The sequence below is a fragment of the Sardina pilchardus genome, chromosome 24 (assembly GCF_963854185.1).
Source record: "Sardina pilchardus chromosome 24, fSarPil1.1, whole genome shotgun sequence".
Classification (NCBI taxonomy): domain Eukaryota; kingdom Metazoa; phylum Chordata; class Actinopteri; order Clupeiformes; family Clupeidae; genus Sardina; species Sardina pilchardus.
In genome coordinates, this window is record NC_085017.1 from 3,241,678 (window position 1) to 3,255,530 (window position 13,853).

At 46.3% G+C, this 13,853-nt stretch overlaps 1 protein-coding gene across 2 annotated transcripts in view; it reads left to right on the forward strand.

Moving 5' to 3' along the window:
* Window positions 1-12,766, forward strand: part of LOC134072193 (ubiquitin-conjugating enzyme E2 E2-like) — a 53,607-nt gene extending 40,841 nt beyond the window's left edge. For both annotated transcript variants that reach the window (XM_062528735.1, XM_062528736.1), the window contains exons 4-6: window positions 1,905-2,037; window positions 8,594-8,741; window positions 11,643-12,766. In XM_062528735.1, coding sequence (XP_062384719.1) covers window positions 1,905-2,037; window positions 8,594-8,741; window positions 11,643-11,740 — 379 coding nt within the window. In that variant the 3' untranslated portion in view covers window positions 11,741-12,766. The remainder of the gene's footprint in view (window positions 1-1,904; window positions 2,038-8,593; window positions 8,742-11,642) is intronic.
* The last annotated feature ends 1,087 nt before the right edge of the window (window positions 12,767-13,853 follow it).

A 13,853-nucleotide genomic window follows, 5' to 3' on the forward strand; every position in this document is an offset into this window, starting at 1 on the left:
TGTAGAGTTGGAGTTGGATGAGTGTGTTGTTTATTGTGGAAGTTTGATGAGTGTGTTGTTTATTGTGGAAGTTGGATGAGTGTGTTTAATGTGGAAGTTGGATGAGTGTGTTGTTTAATGTGGAAGTTGGATTAGTGTGTTGTTTAATGTGGAAGTTGGATGAGTGTGTTTAATGTGGAAGTTGGATGAGTGTGTTGTTTAATGCGGAAGTTGGATGAGTGTGTTTAATGTGGAAGTTGGATGAGTGTATTGTTTAATGTGGAAGTTGGATGAGTGTGTTTAATGTGGAAGTTGGATGAGTGTATTGTTTAATGTGGAAGTTGGATGAGTGTCTTTGACTTTGTGGTGTTCAGCATGTTCAGAGTGTGGCACTACTGCTGCTGAAAGATCAAAGAGCCTCAGCATTAGGGCCTGGCCTCTAATCTTTGCAAAACCAATATGCAAACTTTATTCAAAGTGTGTGTGTGTGTGTGTGTGTGTGTGTGTGTGTGTGTGTGTGTGTGAGCTGTACATGTTTGAATGAATATATGTGTGTCTGTATGTGTGTGTGTGTGTGTGTGTGTGTGTGTGTGTGTGTGTGTGTGTGTGTGTGTTAGTTGGACGACCGAAAGGAAACGGCAGAAGCCTCAGGGGACATGCGATCCAAGGGGAGGGCTTGGTCGTTCTTTAAACTTCTCCATATGTGCAGCTCAAGAACCATCAGTAGCCACAGCCAGAGAGTAGCCTGGCCAAACACCACACACACACACACACACACACACACACAGCCACCACTAACAGCATTGGGGTCACAAACAACTCTCTGTTTTAATCACAAAGGCACACACACACTCTCTAACTCACACACACACACACACACACACACACACACACACACACACACGTTCATACTAGTCGTACACAAAAACACTCATTCACTCTTCTCAGGACTCAGGATACACACACACTTGTGTAATTGTTGTTGGAGTGAAGTGGAGAGCACAGGGATGAAGGCAGTGGCTAGATGAAATCCAGAAGCTCTTTGAGCTCCACACACACCTCTCTCTACCATCACCATCACACGCACGCACGCACGCACACGTACCCGCACACACACACACACACACACAAATGGACCTGTGATAGTGGTCCTCTCTCTCTACTTCTCTTTCACTCCTTCTATTTTCCCTCTCTCCTTCATTCTCCCTCTCTCATCATCTTTCTCTCCCTCTTCACTCTTCACACACTCTCTCAATCTCCTGCTGTCTCTTTCTCTCTCTCTCTCTCCTCTCTCTCCTTCTTTTGTTCACACTCTTGCTTTCTCTCACATCCTACTTCCTTCCTTTCTCGCCCCCCTCTCTCTCTGTCTCTCTCTCTGTCTCTCTCTCCCTCCCTCCCTCCCTCTCTCTCTTTCCCTCTCTTTCTCTCTCCCTCCCTCTCTCTCATATTCCCTGTCCCTCTATGTTCTCCTTTGTGATGAAAGCGTCTGTGCCACGCAACCATGCCAAGTTTCTTGTCATAATGGACTCAGATTTGATTACGGCCTGTGTGATTTCCTCGGTGTGTGTGTGTGTGTGTGTGCGTGCGTGTGTGTGTGATGGAACACTGGGGTGGTCAACAGCTGTTGTACTGCACAAAGATGTAGGGGAGGCCTCTCAGGAGTTGGAATGACGCGTCTGTCGGCCTTGATGCGGCTCCCCAGACAGCGGCAGGGCCGGCGCCGTGTCAGGGCCACATCTGGGCCAGATCAGAGCCAGATCTGATCCTTTACCAGCTGCTGTCTGCGTCATACAGGGCCTCTGTGTTTTCCACCGCTGCTTTGGAAACTTCTTGTGCACAGAGGTTTGAGAGTGTACTGATGATCAGATTGGTTTCCTGTTTGGTAACGTGTGTGTGTGTGTGTGTGTGTTTGTGTGTGTTTGCAGCGCCGGTCCAAAAGGGGATAACATCTACGAGTGGAGGTCGACCATCTTGGGGCCCCCTGGTTCCGTGTACGAAGGTGGAGTTTTCTTCCTCGACATCGCTTTTACGCCAGACTACCCCTTCAAACCCCCCAAGGTAAGCCAACTCTCTCTCTCTCTCTCTCTCTCTCTCTCTCTCTCTCTCTCTCTCTCTCTCTCTCTCTCTCTCTCTGTCCTGTAAGGACAATCCTTCTTTTGTTCCGAGTACTTTTTTTAGAAGCTCGTGTTTGGAGAGTCAAGGTTTTGGAAACCGCTTGTTTGTTTGCAGTGGCTATTTTTCGCTCTGCCAGAAAAGCTGTGTGTCTGTGTACTCTGTATGTTGGTGTGTGTGTGTGTGTGTGTGTGTGTGTGTGTGTGTGTGTGTGTGTGTGTGTGTGTGTGTGTGTCTTATGGTGGTGATAACACTTCCACATCTTGAAAAAGCCCATTGTAAAGTCTATTTTGGTGATACGGGAAAGTGGAAAATTTGGAGGATCAGCCGAAGCAAATACACAGCCCAATTTTTAGTCCTCTTGTGTGTGACTGAAATCTGATGGTTTTGTCTCCCATTGAATCATCCAGCTCAGCTCTGGTGTGGATTGAGAGCAGAAAGCGTCTCCCCTTTCAATTCTCTCATTGAGATTTCACGCTAGACTGCATGCAGTTCATGCACAGGAAATCCTCATCGAGATTAGACGCAAAACCACCAACTTCTGAAACGTCTGAAAACCCCAACACCGTACAAAACCACGCTCTTTGCACATGACGCTTGAGGTGTTGGGTCTCCAGTGAAGCAGTGGTGTGTCATGCGATGTTCTCTGCAAAAGGCGTCTAGTATCTGCGAGGTCTTTTGATGTTGCGTGGCGGTGTTTGAACAAAGCTCCTTTCATATGAGGAGAACAGAATCAATGTGCTCCTGCTGCTGCTGCTGCTGCTGCTGCTGGGGGTGTTGGGGCTGAGCTGGAAAAATGAGGAGCAGGAAGCAAAGAGGTGCACTTCCTCAGGTCACACACTCCACAGGTGCACACACAGCACCTCCCCCACCACCACCACACACACACACACACACACACGCACACACACACTGTAACCCCCCCCCCCACACACACACACCCACACACACACACACAGTGAACCTCCCTGCACACACACACAAACCCCCTCCCCCACCACACTTACACATGCACGCACACATGCAGTAACACCCCCCCCCCCCACACACACACACACACATACAGTAACACTCCCACACACACACACATACAGTAACACTCCTACACACACACACATACACACACATTCTGTTTTTCATGACCGTTATTGGCAGCAAGGCAAGCCTTACTTGCTTTCTTTCTCGCTTCCACTTCCACTGTTGTTTCTACCCCCTAACCACCTTTTCTAACTAATCTCCCAACTGCCCAACTCCTCTCAGACCCAATCAAACAATCCCCCTTCTTAACTAAACACTGTAGCGCGAGGGCTTGTAGGATCTTTTCTGTGTCAACTCACCCCCCAGCCTGGCAAGCCAAACTATACAGAAATGTATAGTCTGGGGTCGGACCATTCAGAGCTGAAGCCTGTGGGTGGGATGAACCGGTGTCTTTCAAACTACTCTGCACGTAATAGGCCAGCACTTGTGACCAATCGTAGCCGGTCGGCAAAACGGCAGATACATCCTTCTTTAAAACGAATGACATGAGTGCTTCTCTGCTCAACCTTCAAAGAAAAGCCCAAGTCTAACTCTTCCAAAGCCGATTCAAACGAGCACGCTGCGTTAGCTTCATCCATCTTTCGTTGTTCTGTATGGTTGTTGCAACACGGTCTCACACCCAACTCGTCGAATGAGGACGCATGGTCTAGCCACAGACCGGTCTAGCCCCCAGGCGTCAATATTGGAAGCCGAAGGTGCCTCGCAGCTCTGTCGTCACCGTGCTAAAGGCGGGCTCAAGGACTGTACACAGATAGAGTGTTCTGATTGGACAGGCTGGCCTGGTGTCGAACGCAGGCTTGGCCTTAATGGTGCGACCCTAGACCATCCCGCTAGGCAAGAAATATTTTTTGCCGCTAGGGTGCGTCTAGATTTCTAGGCTACTCACCCTCGGTACTTTGGTTGAATCAGAGCAGATTCCTGCAGACTCTTCAGTTGCCTGGGGTCTTTTCCGTTAAAGGGATATTCCGCCATTTTTGGAAATACGCTCATTTTCCACCTCCCCTCGAGCAAAACAATCGATATTTACCTTGCTCCCGTTCATCCAGCCATTCTGTGAGTCTGACGATACAACTTTTAGCTTCAGCCTAGCATAGATCATTGAATCGGATTAGACCATTAGCTTCTCGCCTGCTAGCTTCATGTTTAAAAGTGACTAAGATTTCTGGTAATTTTCCCATTTAAAACGTGTCTCCTCTCAAGTTAGAAAAAGCAATAAGACCAACTGAAAATGAAACCTGGCGTTTTTCTAGGCTGATTTGACATGGAACTACACTCTCATCTGGTGTAATAATCAAGGCAACTTGCAAACGTACCATAGGCGCAGTGATATTGTACACAGCATCTGAAAATAGTCCCCATAGACAACAAGCAGTAGTAGTGCCAGTAGTTTGCAAGTTGCCTTGATTATTACGCCAGATGAGAGTGTAGTTCCATGTCAAATGAGCCTAGAAAAACGCCAGGTTTCATTTTCAGTTGGTCTTATTGCTTTTTCTAACTTGAGAGGAGACACGTTTTAAATGGGAAAATTACCAGAAATCTTAGTCACTTTTAAACATGAAGCTAGCAGGCGAGAAGCTAATGGTCTAATCCGATTCAATGATCTATGCTAGGCTGAAGCTAAAAGTTGTATCGCCAGACTCACAGAATGGCTGGATGAACTGGAACAAGGTAAATATCGATTGTTTTGCTCGAGGGAAGGTGGAAAATGAGCGTATTTCCAAAAATGGCGGAATATCCCTTTAAGTCCTACATCACAGGCCCAACAGCTTTTTCCGTGAGAAGAAGTACTAGCGCAGCCAAACGTTTTTTGCTACTTACAAACTTTGTCATCATCACCTCCATTTTAGGGAGCGTAAAAGAAAATCACCAAACTTTAACAGAGTAATTACTGTGGCTGTGCAGCCAGATGATATATCTGTTTAACCCCTTTTCCCTTTCCCTTTAATGGCCGTGTGCCGTTAGTCCCTTTCCATCCTAAGGACCACAATGGAAACAAGCCTTTGGGTTTTATGTGTTTTTTATATCCTTTTGAACATGTGATGTTGTTCAATAAAGTTTCAATAAATAAAGAAATATTCAAGGGTAACACCAAGGCTTCCGTGAAAAATAGGACTTGATTGGGTTGAGGCAACAAGTCAGTAGTAAGATGACAATTTTCTGAAAGGTTGCTCAGAATTGCAGAAAAAATTGTTTAGTTTACGGTCTATGGAGAAAAACAAGCGAGTCTGAAAGCCGTTGGACCCAAAAAGATATTATCCCGTTATTACATCATCACTTAATAACTGAATGGACTTCTACACACAGCTTCCTTTAGCATGTAGGAGAGAGGGATTGGAGAAGAGAAGAGATGAAAAGAGAAGAGAAAGGAAGAGGAGAGGAGGTGTAGAACAGAAGAGAGCGGCTTCAACATAGCTGGGTGTGGCCATTTATTTCACATTTTGTGGCCATTTGTGTAAATATTGTTATTACACTGTGGCCAAACAGCATAGCAGTACTTGCAAGGAAAATGATTGAAAGGAAGTACAGTTATGGGATGGGTATGGGGGTTACTAGGGAGAGATGCTTGGTTGCTATGCTATGGATTACATGGGCTTTCTTTTGCAATGTCCCAGAGCAAGTATCCTGCATTGAATGCTTTGTTGTGTGTCTCTTTGGCCGGCATGCTGTGCTGATAAGGGGGCGGCTGTGCCTGCGCTCATGCCAACTCTGTGCCAGGCTGTAGGGGTGGCACACCTGAACTGCTGACATTAAGCTGGCTGTGGTCCCATTCACTAATGTCTATGCTCTCTCTCTCTCTCTCTCTCTCTCTGTCTCTCTCTCTCTCTCTCTCTCTCTCTCTCCATCACTCACTCACTTACTCACTCTCTCTCTCTCTCTCTCTCACACACACACACACACACGCACACAGTGATGGAAAAACGGTTTCCTGCTGAAAAAAAGGTCACAGAGACACAATTGCTACTCAAAAATGCCATTGTCTTTCATCTGTATGACCAAATGGCTACTTCACAAATGCAGTCTTTATCAGTGTGAGATAACTCTACCCAAGATAACCCTAACAATACCGGTAATGATGCTAGATAACCCTGACCGTAAAGCCACACTCAGACAGGAAGAGACCGACTACGATGCAGCAGTGAGGGTCCATGGAGAGATGTTATGGAACACTAGTTTTGGCAACTCTGTTCCCATACAGTCATGCTAATAAAGCAACTTTGAATTTGAATTTTAGTTTGAGAGAGAGAGAGAGACAGAAAGAGACAGAGAGAGAGAGAGCGTTAGATTTACCAAAAAATAATCCAAAGCTTGGAAGACTCTGGTCTTGGGCCCAGTCTGAACACAAAGAAGGTTTTGGGAAGCGCAGCCCAAGGCTGTTTCCAGAGTGGGGGTTGATGATTAGTGTTAGTAGTCTGTGTCCCAGTGGTGGAATGTTGGGGCTTGGAGACTATGGGCCAGCACTGTGGGGGAGGAGTGGGTCCCTTCCCTTCCCTTCCCTTCCCTTTCTCCTCCTCTTCCTCATCATGTGGAAGTCATTCAGAGATCCAGGCCACCTTCACCACCACTCCACTCCACTCCACCACCAATGCCTCGGCTACAGCCACTGCGCTGTGCACATTCAGCCGAGGTCAAAGGTCGTTCCCTAATGATGTCGTTATGTCTCCAGGCAGAGGATTTCACGCTTGTATGATTGCTCTCTCTCTCTCTCTCTCTCCCTCTGTCTTTCTCTTTCTCTCTCTCTCTCCCCCTCTCCCAGTATCTTTCCAGTATCTATCTGTCTGTCTGTCTCTCTGTCTGTTCTTTTCCCCCCTTCAGCTTGTACAAAGATGGAGGTTCTCCACCCCAGCAGTGTAGCTAAAGGGTAGAATTGATGCAGCAGGCTCATTTGCTGTATATAAGTGCATCTGAGCATTTTGTCAACTTGTGGAAAAGTAATGTTCCAAAATAAAACCTGGGGGCTGCCTCCAGAATGCTTACATCATGGAGACATAGAATATATTGTTATGCTGTCAGTTGGTAACGTTAGCCTATCGCCATCGCTCTCTTCCTCTCTCTCACTCACACATTCTCTCTATCTACCTTTTTTTTTTCTCTCTCTCTCTTTCTCTCTAGTGCCTATGCATAATGTTCTAGTGTGGTGCTTGATAGAGGCACTTGTGTTGGTTAAGGACTCGCAAAACCTGATTGTCAATTGGAGACATGTTTAACTTTTTAAGTTTTAGCGTTTCCATTCAAATTAAACCATTTTACATTTAAAGCTAAAGAGCTCCACTCGTCGATTTTCTCTCTCAGAGGTACACACACACACACACACACACACACACACACACATACACACACAGACACATGCACACAAACAGAGAATGGCTTGCCTGGGTTCACAAAGGCATTCCTATAAATGTTCTGGCAGCCCCAGCGAGCTGAAGCAGGAGGGTGTGTGTGTGTGTGTGTGTGTGTGTGTGTGTGTGTGTGTGTGTGTGTGTGTGTGTGTGTGTGTGTGTGTGTGTGTGTGTGTGTGTGTGTGTGTGTGTGTGTGTGTGTGTGTGTGTGTGTGTGTGTGTGTGTGTGTGTGTGTGTGTGTGTGTGTGTGTGTGTGTGTGTGTGTGTCTTGTGAAAGGCCAGAAAGAGGGAGAATAGCGAGAGAAAAGGAGTGCATTACTGTGGTGGTTATCTCCTCCCCGGCAGAGCAGTTATCTGCCCATCACTCTGAGAGCTGAAGAGGAAGTTAGGGATTTCTTCAGCCGAGTTGTTTACTGTTTGTGTTGGCATGCAGTAGGGGGGAGTCTTTTAAACATGACGAGAGCTAAGAGCTCCTTTCTTCCTTCTCCTCTTTTCTGTGTCTCCCGCCTGCCTTTGTTCTCCTCCGACAAAGAGACTAATAAGAGGAGATGCATTTAGCCCTTAACCAAATGCTGACTGTCAAGGACTAATATTTGCATGATAAATATTGATCTTTTTCTTCTCCCCCAAGGGAAAACTTGTACTGCGGCGGAATTATGCAATGTTATGATTGGAATGGTATGCCTGCTATGTTAAACTAACAGATCGAACAAAGCAGGTGGCATTCCTGAAACAGCTTAATCACTTTAGTGTGTGTGTGTGTGTGTGTGTGTGTGTGTGTGGGTGTGGTTCGCAGTTTATTTGCTACTCTGTGTGTGCCAGTGTTTGTGTGCATGCACTTGTTTGTTTGTTTGTGTGTGTGTGTGTGTGTGTGTGTGTGTGTGTGTGTGTGTGTGATAGTGTCTGTCTTTAATCATTATACCCAACACCTGTGCCAAGTCACTTTGCATTCTCTGTACATGTCTCCATCTGCTTCCTCACTCCATGGGGTGGTGCATTAATACTCCCAAATCTCCATGAGAACAACTGGATCAGTTTGACAGCATTGGGATGCATATTTCTTAATCTTCCTCTCTCTCTCTCTCCCTCCCTCTCTCTCCCGCTGTCCCTGAATGTGATTCCCCAGGTGACGTTCCGCACAAGAATCTACCACTGCAACATCAACAGCCAAGGCGTGATCTGCTTGGACATTCTGAAGGACAACTGGAGTCCTGCCCTCACCATCTCCAAGGTGCTGCTGTCCATCTGCTCCCTACTCACAGACTGCAACCCCGGTAAGCACCCCACTCACACACACACACACACACAACACACGAATACAGATACACACATACACACACACATGAACAAACACACACCTCTCCCCACACATACACACAAACAAATGCAAATATGCACACATAGACATTTGACACCGCGGTGTAAAACGGCTGTGAGAATTGGTAATCCAGCCTAATCCAGTCAAATGACATAAACAGCATTGAAATTGAGCAGGCGGCGTGGAGCACCTCACAATAGTGAACTTGAACTTTAAATGCAATCCTTTAGCTATGACCCTAGCGCAGTCTTTCTCAAACTATGGGCCAGGGGTACGGTGCCGGTCCGAGATGAGGGGCACACAGGCCTTTCAAGGTTAAACATCTAAAGGACCTAAAGCAAAATCAGATTTAAGTCAATGACCATTGTCATCTACTGAATCTCTTGCCCACTTTCAAACAGAATCTGCCTAATAGTATGTAGCATTGTTTTACGCACCTACTGTATATACAGTATACAGGCTATTTCGATGGGGGTGGGGTGGACAGTTTTATGAGAGCTGTAAACCTGAATTCTGACATGACCGGGCTCTAGCCCTGCGGAGTTTGAGAGACCTGCCCTAGAGCACAGTGGTGTCTGCAGAACTCAACACTGTACAGCTAATGCTGAAACAATTAAAACACCCATATTCTAACCTGTTTATACCACTTACGGGCTTTACAGCAACCCCCCCCCACACACACACACACACACACACACCCACCCCGTAGGCAATAAACAATTTTTATTGCGCACACAACTTGTAGCGTTTCCCCATAAACGAAGGCAACTCCCAGCGGAGCATGGCAATCAATATAGCACCTAGGAAGTGCAGCTCAACTAACGCCCCATTAATGACCACTAATATTTCAGGGACATCCCCAGCTCATTACAGTGGAGATGTCAAATGAATGTGGTCTCTCTCGTGTGTGTGTGCGTGTGTGTGTGTGTGTGTGTGTGTGTGTGCGCGCGCGTGTGTACTGTGTACGCGTGCGCGTGCGCGCGTGTGTGTGGGAGAGAAAGGAGCACTGGCCCCTGGTTTGCATGTTTCATGCTCTGTGCCTCTGTGGGATTTCTGACTTGGACTAATTCCAGTTAGATTAATTCCATAAATGCCACAGCTGGCTTTTTTGACACTCTATTGATGGCCCACACGCTGTGTGACTGGTGGTGGTTAATGCAGTGATCGGGCTATAAAGCTTTTAGTGTGGGAGGGAGGGAGAGAGAGAGAGGACAGAAAAAGAGAGAGAGAGAGAAAGAGAGAGAAAAGGAAGAAGGATGGCACAGCGCAGTAAAAATGGAGAGAGAAAATTAGAGGAAAAAATGGAGAGAGAAAGAAGGATAGAACATTTGATGAAAAAGGATGGCATAGAAAAGAGGAAAAGAACAGAAGAGGCTCGTGGAGTCCCCTTCCTCCCCCCTCAGAGATCCAACGCTTAACGGTGTTAAAGGATGTCAAGCTGATTTAGCGAAAATGCACCAGCTTTGCATATTGCGGTTAATAAAAAAGTTGATGCCTCTTTCAACCTGCAGCTTGATGAAAGATTGCTCTCTCTCTCTCTCTCTCTGTGTGTGTGTGTGTGTGTGTGTGTGTGTGTGTGTGTGTGTGTGTGTGTGTGTGTGTTTCCTTTTATCTCTCTATTTTTATGGTGGGAGGATGTAAGCCTTGTTGTTGAGGGTTTTGTTATGGGGTGTTATAATGATGTAACTCTGTAAAAGAGTATGACAATGGTTTAAGAGGTTTAATAAATAAGTGTCAAACCTCAAACCTCACCCTCCCTGTGCATGTGTCTCTCTCTCCCTCCCTGTGAGTGTCTGTGTGTGTGTCTCTCTCTCTTTCCCTCCCTGTGAGTGTGTGTGTGTGTGTGTGTGTGTGTGTGTGTGTGTGTGTCATGAATTATTTGTTGGTGTGTGCTGAATGTGTGTCTTGGCCATTGCGGGGTGTGGTGGGGGCCATTTCAGGACGTGTTGCCGCAGCAACAGCAGCAGCACTTGACCTGGCCTGTGACCTGTTATCAAGTGAAGGCATCATTCTCTGTGCTGTCTGTGCTCTTATCACTCCAGGCCCTATTGTGTGTGTGTAGGGCGAGCAGGGTGAGGTGGCTTATCTAGTAGTAGAATTCTGCCTGACTCATATGGCTGTACAGAATGCCACTCAGGTCTCCTACCCCCCCCCCCCCCCACCCCCCCACACACACAGACACTTTTCTCTCATACACACACACAGATAGCCCCCCCCCCCCCCAAACTCACACACACCTACCTCACCTTCCCATATCCCCTGAAGGCATCGTCCATCCACGCCGGAGGGCTCAATGGCTCTCAGCTCGTTAACAGAGGAGAAGAATTCTGTGACCGTCAATGAGGCCCTCTGGCCATGCGACTCCTCCATGACCACCTAGGCCCTGGCTCTCTTGTCACAGTATTGTCACAAGCAGCCAGCAGCCCTTTTTTACGTCTCTCTGACACCTCTAAAACAAAAGGCCTCCCCACACACACACACACCCATAACCCCCCCCACACACACACACACACACATATACCCTCATACCCCCTGACCACCCCCCAGCCTGAGTGCTCTTGAGGCTGGTACACCTTGATACTGTCACGGTCGCCATGGTGAGGGCCTCTTGGCTTGCCTCTGAGAGAACAAAAAGACACAATGTCTCTTGTGTGTGTGTGTGTCGCATGAGTGTCGAGTGATTGTAAGACAGACTGTTGAAAGAGATTGCTCTTTTTTTATGGTCTCGTTGACTGCGGGAGATCAAGAGGCTTTTCTCTCTATTGCAGCATCTTTAAACAGCAAAGGGATAAAAAAAAAAAAAAGAAGATGTTTCTGAGGGGAAAATTAACTCAATTAAAATATCTCTCTCCCACAGCGGACCCACTGGTTGGGAGCATCGCCACACAGTACCTGACCAACAGAGCCGAGCACGACAGGATAGCCAAACAGTGGACCAAGCGCTACGCCACATAGACTGCCCGTTACCATCACCAACCACCCCTCCTCCCCCAAACACACACCTCAGCACCCCAGGACCTGTCAAAGCACACCCACCCAGATCCTCCCAGTCCACCCCACACTGTTACCCCCAATGCACCCCCCCCCCCCCAACTCCTGATGTTCTCCCCTCTGTGGAAAAAAAGAAAAGAAAGAAAAAAATAATGATCTTTTTGTTCCTTGTTGACTTGAAAGCTTTTTTTATACAGTGTAATGTATACAAAGAGTAGATTGGGATTGTATTTTCCAATACACTGAATGTTGGTAAGGTCATAAAAAGCTTTATTATTATTATTATTATTGATATTGTTGTTATTGTTATTACTATTATAATTATTATTATGATTATCATTATTACACGTGTAATATTATCATCTGGGAGTGTGTATGTGTGTGTGTGTGTATGTATGTTTTGTTTCCTTCTATCCTGTTTCTACTATTACGCAAACCAATGGAAATACACACCTCTGATAGACCCACAATGCCACCCCACCCCCTCTCCACAATAATAACCAGCGACTCGTCTCTAAACACCCCCCACACACACACACACCCACACCCCCACCTGCGCTGAGATGAAGAGTCACAATGAAGACCAGCAAATCACACAACGGGCGACAGTGGTTCACTTCCCTAAGGAACGGACACTTTTTTTGTAGGCTGTGTGTTTTGTTTGTCTGTACGTTTTGTTTGTTTGTTTGTTTATTTCTTTTTTTCTTGTGTAACCCTTTCTAATTGCCCTTCTGCTCCCCAACCCAACCCCTTTCCCCCTTTCTGAGAAGATGTTTACGTGGATTACTGAGGCGTTGGCCTGTAAGAGGTCCTTGCGAGGACGCCGCTTTACGGTCCCAGTACGGTATGTGTTGGTGGTCTTGCTGCTCTCCCACACTGACCGCGCGGTGGAAAGAGCTCCTTTTATTTTACACTTGCATTGTGAGAAAAAAAAACTCAACCAATACTCTAATAAGTAAATTAATAAAAGGAAGCACTCTGGCTGAAGAAGTGGTCCTGTGGCATGTTGGATGTGCTTTGTTTGTGTGTGTGTGTGTGTGTGTGTGTGTGTGTGTGTGTGTGTGTGTGTATGTGTGTGTTTGCACGCGTGCGCTGTAATCTCTGGGGGAAGTCTGTTTCCCTTTTACTCTCCGGTTCTCTTGGAGTTTTGTTTCCTTTTGATCACACGGATCTTGTCTGTCCCAGCCGGCGAGAGCACGATCACGACTTCCCCAGAGGATGTGAACGTTCTAAACACATGAGTAACCAAACTAATGGTGTGGTGAAAGGTGCCGTGTGTGTGTGTGTGTGTGTGTGTGTGTGTCTGTGTTTGTATGTGTAAATGTGTGTGTGTGTTCATTTGGTGGCTTGCTTGTTTTTTTTCCCCTTTCTGGTGTGTGTGTGTGTGTGTAGAGGAGGTCAGCTTCTAAAACAATGCCTCCATTGTAGCTGCCTCTGAGACTCTGTCAGTGAGCAGCTAGTAGCCAGACAGGAACAACACACTTCATCTCAAGTTTCTGTTGGACAAAATAAACTGGACAAAATAAACGCTAATTAAGGACTGCGTGCGCTGAATTGGTAATGACAGATAATGAGGACTGTGAGAAGATGCTCTGGAAGCACCAGATGTCTCTCGCAAAACAAATGCAGTGGCAGTAGGAATGCATTAATTCAACAAAACAAAAAAGGCTAGATTACCGTCATGTACAACCACCCATTCTAATTAACTAAGCAATAAAATCCTTTCTACGTTCAAGTCAATGAGATGGAGCCATCTTAATAACTTAAGGGGGCGGATTATGGTTATATTAATTTTGAAGCCTTGTTATGAAATGCATCTCATTTTTCTGCTTCATTTCAAAAGAATCTGTTTTCCTTGTAGTCTTGCTACCTAAGTGATTGTTTGCATGAAAGAAATTAGGATGACAGGCCTTGGAGAAAAATACAGAGACTAACAGCTTTTGACAAAAAAACAAGAGAACATACGTTTTACTCCTGCTGTTAAATCAAACCTAAAGCTGGAACCCTGTGTTTTGTGGCTGTGTCTGCCATTCTGCATTTCAACATTCCTGGACCATAATTCCGAGTGAACCAATAC